Below are 7,250 nucleotides of genomic sequence, written 5' to 3' on the forward strand. Positions count from 1 at the left end.
CAGGGTTTTTTGCAGCCTCATTTGTCTTTCAAGCCCTGAAATGAAAACAAAATTGTGTGGGCTTGAAAACCTGGGTACAACTAACTGACTAAAATAATCCCCTGGGACATGCAGAAGAAAACATTGAGTTGTTTTCAATGCCCACTGCTGATTGACCTGGGACTGGTGAACGAGCCACCCACCCATGTCCATGGGCGGTTTCTGTGGTTCAACAAATGTCCTCTTTTCAGAGCTCAATGATCTGCCGACTGTTGTGGCCTGAGAGAGCCAGGCCAGCGGTATGGTGCTGAGGTCCGACTTGTCATCTGGAGAACAGCCCGCCTCAGACAGGGGAGGAGCTATGGCACCGTACAGTCACTGAGCTGGGACCAAGCTGGAGAAGCCAGGTGCCGCTGTGCTGGTAGCTGAGCTGGCTCAGTAAGGAGGCCTGCTGGTCAGGGCACTGCTTGTACATGACTCTGGCAGTGGAGTTCGGATGAACTTGAAGGGCCTTTTAACTCCGTGATCCCATACAGAGGGAGCCAGTCTCTGGGACTCAGCTTGATGGCTACGAAGTGCCCCTCCCTTCAGAAATGCCTAAGACTCCTTCCATAGGCCTCTCCCCAGTGGGAGGCTCCAGGGCCTGCTTGGGAAGGTGGCTGGATGGGCGAGCAGCTGTAGCGGCCGGCTGTCGACAGATATCAGGAAGGACCCTCCCAGCAGAACTGAGTCTGTCTCTGCGATCGCTGACCTTTAACACTGGGAGAGTCACCTGGAACGCACCCTTTAATAAGTGGATTTAAAGCTGCTGTTGGTTTAAGTATTTTTGTATGGAGGAAATAAAACCCACCTGCAGAGAAAGCTTCGGTTGGGCTCAGTGAGTTCACAGGGAAGGGAGGTTGGTGGGGGGGACAACAGTATGTCGAAAAGGACAAGTCTTGCCCCCTTTTCAGCAGTGAGGGAGGCCTGGAGCCAAGGGCACCACAGGAGGGCTGGGGGGAGAACCTTGCTCCTTACATAAGGAACACTATGACTGGCTGGTGGAATAACGGGCCTGACCCAAGGTCCAGTGGAGTCAATGGGACGCTTTGAGCTCACGGGGCTGGGGCTCTGGCTCAGCCCCAGCCACAACACCTGGCTCCACTAGCCCGTCCCTGCTGCAGAGCTAGGAGCCAGGAGCGCTGGGGTACCAGCACTGGCTGGGAAAGGCTCTGCTGCCACTTTGCCGCGCACACACTCCCCTTACTCAGCCCAGGGAGAGAGAGCAGCAGAGACTGCAAACCTACAGCCAGCAGCCAGTCACCCCGTTACACATAACAATGAGAAATGGGTGTGTAAATCTCCTAGGCAGTTTACATTGGCAGGCTGGCCTCCAAGGCACAGTCACTGCTGCACACTAACTGTCTGTTCAGTTGCCTGCATTTTACACACAGTATGGCACTGTCAGTCTTTCTTTCACTGAGGCTCAGTTCCAGATCAGAGAGTCCTGTATTTCTCACAGCCTAGGTAGAGCACACACAGGGGTGCTCATGGGTGGTGCATACCTCCTCGTCCCCCCCGCTCGGGCAAGCTAGCCCCTTGCCCTGCCCTGTGTGTCTGAGACCCCTGGAACCTCCACCCCCACAGCCCCGCCCCGCCCCGGCCCATCCGCCCCATCTGCCAGCCAGCCCCTCGCAGCCGCTCTGGCCAACCCGACTCCTGCGCTGCCAGCCAGCCTGACCCTCTGGTTGCCCCAGCCCATCAGCTGGCCACCCAGGCTGCTGGCAGGCCCAAGCTCCAGGCCGCTAGCTGGAGCTGAGCCCCCGCTGGCTTCAGGGGAGTGAGGGCGGGGCCTCTGGATAAAGCATGCGCGGGACCACGGTCTGGCCTATGATACCTGTGGGCCATGGGGTGGTGCAAGGATCTAGCCCATGCTACCCTTCCAAGGTGCATCTCCCCTGCTGTGGTGAGGATTGGGGGGTGGGGGATTGGTCTCCTTGTCAATCTCAGCAGAGAGGCCAGGAAAGGTAGGTGTGGTGGCTGGTTGTGGGTTTAGTGCATTGGGGACTGGACCACTCCATAGCACTGGCCTTTGCTTTAATGGCTTCTGCTGTATGGGAATCCCTCCCTCTCCCTCGCTCCTCTTTAGAAGGTACTTTATAATGTGCCCGCCTCACCTTTTAGAATCCAGATTGCTGATGGCACATGATGGAAGGGGCTAAATGCAGCTTTGCAATAATCTGATGAGCCTTGTGCACATTTCCCAGGTTTAAGCCATACGCGTGCATTTGACCATATGATGATGCATTTTGTAAACTGTAATTGCTATTTGAAATAAACTTTAGCTCACACAGCCTGGGGCTGTTGCGCTCCAAGTCAGCAGCTGTTTCACATACAAGCCTCAGATTAGGAGGAAAACATGGCGGTACATTATGGGCCCCCGGCCTGATGCTCCACAGGCAACCTTACTAGCTGCATGTTTCTGCTAAATGAAACTGCCAGCAGTGAGCGTCAATATTATTACTGCTATTTTAGCATGAATCATTAGGTTTCGGAGCCAACACTCAGTTGAGCTGAATGGAGTATAGCGCTGCGCTATGGTTTCAGGCCTGTCTAACTGCACAGGGGAAATTTTTCTTTGCCTCCCTAACAGCTAGAAATTTTTAAAAAAAACCTAAACTATCAGTATCTATAGAACCAGATGGGTCCAAAGGACCTGCACTATGGCATACAAGTAAATACCAGCTCAGTTTTCAGGAGGGCAGCAAATTGGTAATTGTGCTGGTTGTAAATGATGCCCAGAAGCCAAGGGGGTAAGTGCTGGATTTATTTTTATAGCAATCAGCATTCACCACATCAACACAGCTCTTTTATTTTGGCAGAGTAAGGCCCAACGAGACTGTTAACCTCATCGATGGTAGTTTGACCTCCTGCTCCGCACAGGCCATAGAGGTTCGTCCTGTAGTACTTCCTGGGTCAAGCCCACAACCTAGGGCTGAGCTAGCGCATATCATTTAGAAAGCCATCCAAGCAGGACTTAAGTGCCAGCACATCCACCACAGCCCTTTGTAATCTATTCCAATGGTTAATCAGCCTCTGGGATGCTGGAAGCCCATGTGCCAGCTCATGCCAAGACCCCTAGGCCTCACTGAACACTGAACAATGCATAGCTGGAAACCAGTCTGGCTTACTTGTATGTTAACACCTATTTTAACAATGTTATGTTGCTAAGAATATGATAAGTATTTAGACTTGATGACGTGACTGTAGGAGGCTGCACGCTTTGGTCTCACGTATAACATCGCAGTCCGTGGTATAAAGTGATGCAGAGTGTTTGCATTGTAAATCTCTGTAACTGTGTAACTCAGGGATGGGCCGCATCTGGCCTGTGAGGGCTTTGGATCCAGCCTGCAGGATTGGCAGACTCCGCACTGCTTCCAGAGGCGTCCGGCACCTCATCCCTGTGGCTCCTGGGAGCCAGGGGGGCAGAGGGCTCCGCATGCTGCCTTCACCTGCAGGCACCTCCCGCCCCCCCCACAGCTGCCATTGGCTGGGAATGGAGAACTGCAGCCAATGGGAGCTTCGGAGGAGGTATCTGCTGGTAAGGGCAGCTCGCAGAGCCCTCTGCCCCCCCTTCCCCCAGGGGCTGAGGGGAAGTGGTGCCGGCCGCTTCCAGGAGCGGCATGGGGCTAAGGCAGGCAGGGAGCCTGTCATAGCTCCACTGCATGCCACTGCCACCCTGGAACCGCTCAAGGTAAGCAGCACTGGGCCTGAGCCTGCACCCTGAACCCACTGCCCTGAGTCCCCTGCCACACTCCACACCCTTCCTGCACCCCAACTCCCTGCCCTAAGCCCCCTCCTGCTCCCCACACCCCTTGCTCTGAGCCCCTTCCTGCACACCACACCCGCTCCCACATCTCGCACTCCCTCCCACACCCCTACCCCCTGCCCCAGCTCTACATTCGTGGCCCTGCATGCAATTTCCCCACCCAGAGCTGGCCCTTGGGCCAAAAAGTTTGCCCAAGCATTAATCAGTGTAACGTGCTGGTCCTGCACACAAGAAGGCTCATTGCAACCAAATGAGCCATTGTGAACCATAAGAGGACAAAGACTTCGTTGCACCGACATATGTTCCATCAGTTTGAACTCTGGGGGAAGGGAATTAAAAATGCCTCAAGTAACATCATGCTGAGGGGCGGGGGTTGGGGGTAGGAGGGGCAAAGATTTCTAAGCATTTTACAACAGCATCTATTACCCTCTGAAACCCACGAGAGACTGTAACTCATTTGTATGTATAAGTTTGCCTGCTTTACCTGTGCATGTAATTATTAATTCAGGAAAAGAAACGAGCATTAATTATTATAAGATGTTGTGAAGGCCAAAACTATAACAGGGTTAAAAAAATAACTAGATAAGTTCAAGGCAGATAGTGGCTATTAGCCAGGATGGGCAGGGATGCAACCCCCTGTGGCCTGGATGTCCTCAGCCTCTGATTGCCAGATGCTGGGAGTGGATGAATCACTTGATAATTGCCTGTTCTGTTCATTCCCTCTGGGGCACCTGGCATTGGCTACTGCTGGAAGACAGGATACTAGTCTAGATGGACCATTGGTCTGATGCAGTATGGCTGTTCTTAAGTTGTCTTTGGTGAGAGCACTGGGATGCCACTAACCTGAGATAAGTGACTGGTCCTATGGGACTGGGAGTACCCGGAATAGTGTTGTGTAAGGGACCATGGATTGCAAAGGCAGGCTTGCTTTGGGGGCGAGATAACCAGAGTGCCCAAGGGGCCTGTTCGTGACTCCATGCTAAGGCTGTTGAGGAGTTCACACTTGTTACTTGGTTGGTGAACTCTAAGCATAGAACTCATAACCAACTGGGGGCTGGCGCCTTGACAGTCTGCCCTAAGGTGGCACCCATGTTCGTGAGCCCCTCTAGACAGCTTGACAACCTCAGTGTTAAAAATATGCACCTTACGTCTAGGCTGAATGTGTCTAGTGTTAGCTTCCAGCCACTGGCACTTGTTTTGGGTTTGTCTGGTAGAGTGACGAGCTCTCTACTCTCAGATTTCTCCATGAATGTACTTACAGAGCATGAACAAATCACCTGGTAGCCATCTCTTCAACGAACTGAACTTCAAAGAGCCTCTCACAAGTCCTTCTATTTGTATTTTTTTTATTAGCATATTTCACACGGACTTAAGTTTTCATGTTACATTGCATGTGTGACTATAAACAAACAGCCACTAATACACGTAGGGTGTGACACCCACACACAAACCCCAAAGGGACTTCTGAAACTGAAACACACACTTAGGCTAATTGCTGCATGGATGGGGTGTGCGCCAGGCTGCTGCTCACATGACCCGCACTGCGTAGAATTAGTAGAGGTGGCACAACCGTGGTGGCATTGAAAACAGTGATTGTCTTTTATGGAGTACAAACTGCTCAAGAGTAATGAACGGCTGGGGCCTACTGCGGCCCACAGAGCAACGGGAAGGGCAAAACAGCAGTGGGCTTACAAGAGAGCAGCAGGTAGGAGCAGGGTCACGGGTGAAACACGAACCATTGCTGCTGGGGGTGTAGCTTAAAGGGCCACGAAAGATTGATTTTGGTGATCCGGCAGGCCGAGTTCTGACCCCAATATTGGTTGTACTCCAGTGCAAGGCCACTGACATCAGTGACGTTGCCCCTCATTTACATGGATGGAAAGTGGTTCAGAACTAGGCCAAAGTTACATCCTCTGCCTTCAGATGTCTATGTGCAGCCCCTCATGCACGTCAAACGCAGGAACAGTGGAACGACAGGGCCCAGTGTCACTATTTTACCCACATATGCTCCTGGGCGGCTTGTGCAGGAGGTAATGAAGTTAATTTGTGCACCACTGTGTGGGGAACGTGGTCCTCTGCAAAGTCCAGTTATGGACAGTAAGACAGTGCAAATGTCTTAACCATCTTCTAGAGTGTTGAGTGAGGCAGAGAGCAGTGGGGAAGAGGGAAAGGTAAGAGGAAAACAGTTGCGCATTGCGACAAGCAGCGTGAGAATGCAACACTGATTGTTCTGGACTGGGCTAGTATGAGGCGACTCAAAGGTACTGACCCACCTAAGCACATTTCTGCTGAAATCCACCCAGTGTTAGTGGCACCAGAATCAAAACTCAACCTCACCCGCATCTTATAGTCCCAGCTGCTGTCACAGCCCTTTGAGATCATGCCTTTCAAGTGCTGGTTGCTGGGAACCAACCCTACAACATGACTTTAAAGGGAGGATGGCTGATGCTGTGAGTGAAATTTAGTCGGCCATGCACAACTCCTATTTGATGCCCTGACACCTGAGGCTGGGGTACTGTCCTTTCAGAGCTGCCTGCCCGGGCTTGTCGATGCTGTGCCTGGTGGCGGATCTGACTGATAGGCGGTAGATTTGGGTTGCTAACCAAGGGCATGATCCAAAGCCCATTGAAGCTGATGGAAAGGCTCCCACACAAATGATCTGTTCGACTGAACCGTGGAAGCTACAGGCAGAAAAGATCAGTTACGCCACTAACTGTTCCAGTCACTGATGCAGGAGACACCCTCTTGGACTCAAGAGTTCAGGGCAGAATTTTGGGCCAAGCCACCATGTTGAGCAGTGGCCTGGGCAGTGCTGCTATGTATGTGCTAGAGCCCAGTACAGTGAGCCTGGGTGGTTTAGCTGTGGTCATATACACAGTAGTGAAAGGCCTCCTAAATACACATGGTGACTGTCTTACTCTCAGCTGAAATGCAATGGTGCTAGGAGACGCAGATGAGAGCGAATGCTGAGATCATCTGTCAGGCTGAGGTGGGCATAGCCTGTGATCTCAGGGGCTAGGCATTGAACACAGGGTCTGGCATCCTCCCACGTTTCTCTGCTTTTCAGTAGCGTTCTCCTGCTAGCCGCCAATGAATTAACTTTGCATCAGGAGCTAGGCCTATGTTTATAGCCAGATCCAATTATTCACCCTTCCTTTGCCACAATGGGACAGAGCTAAATTTAAAAATCAGTGACAGAACCGAGCCGCAAAGGTCAGTTCCTAGGGGGCTGGCCGGGGCCAAAGTTTTAGGTTAGTCTAGTGCAGAGATAGGAGATGGTCCCAGAATTTGGAAGCTTCCCAACCCCATCACAGTGTCCCACCTGAAGCAAACCAGAAAATGCAGAGGGTAAATAATAAGCAGCAGCATGACACAGAACACATGCTTGTTACAGCCTAGCAGACAGCAGCGGAGGTGCAGATGATGGGAGGTTTGTCTGCAGCCATGGTTTATTTTTCTTACA

At 52.0% G+C, this 7,250-nt stretch overlaps 1 protein-coding gene across 2 annotated transcripts in view; it reads left to right on the forward strand.

Annotated features, from left to right (window-relative positions):
• GDPD4 (glycerophosphodiester phosphodiesterase domain containing 4) overlaps positions 1 to 777 on the forward strand; it is an 80,889-nt gene extending 80,112 nt beyond the window's left edge. For both annotated transcript variants that reach the window (XM_032771528.1, XM_032771527.2), the window contains one exon: positions 231 to 777. In XM_032771528.1, the coding sequence (XP_032627419.1) occupies positions 231 to 262 (32 nt within the window). In that variant the 3' untranslated portion in view covers positions 263 to 777. The remainder of the gene's footprint in view (positions 1 to 230) is intronic.
• Positions 778 to 7,250: the final 6,473 nt, after the last annotated feature.

This window comes from Chelonoidis abingdonii, chromosome 1 (assembly GCF_003597395.2).
Source record: "Chelonoidis abingdonii isolate Lonesome George chromosome 1, CheloAbing_2.0, whole genome shotgun sequence".
NCBI classification, from domain to species: domain Eukaryota; kingdom Metazoa; phylum Chordata; order Testudines; family Testudinidae; genus Chelonoidis; species Chelonoidis abingdonii.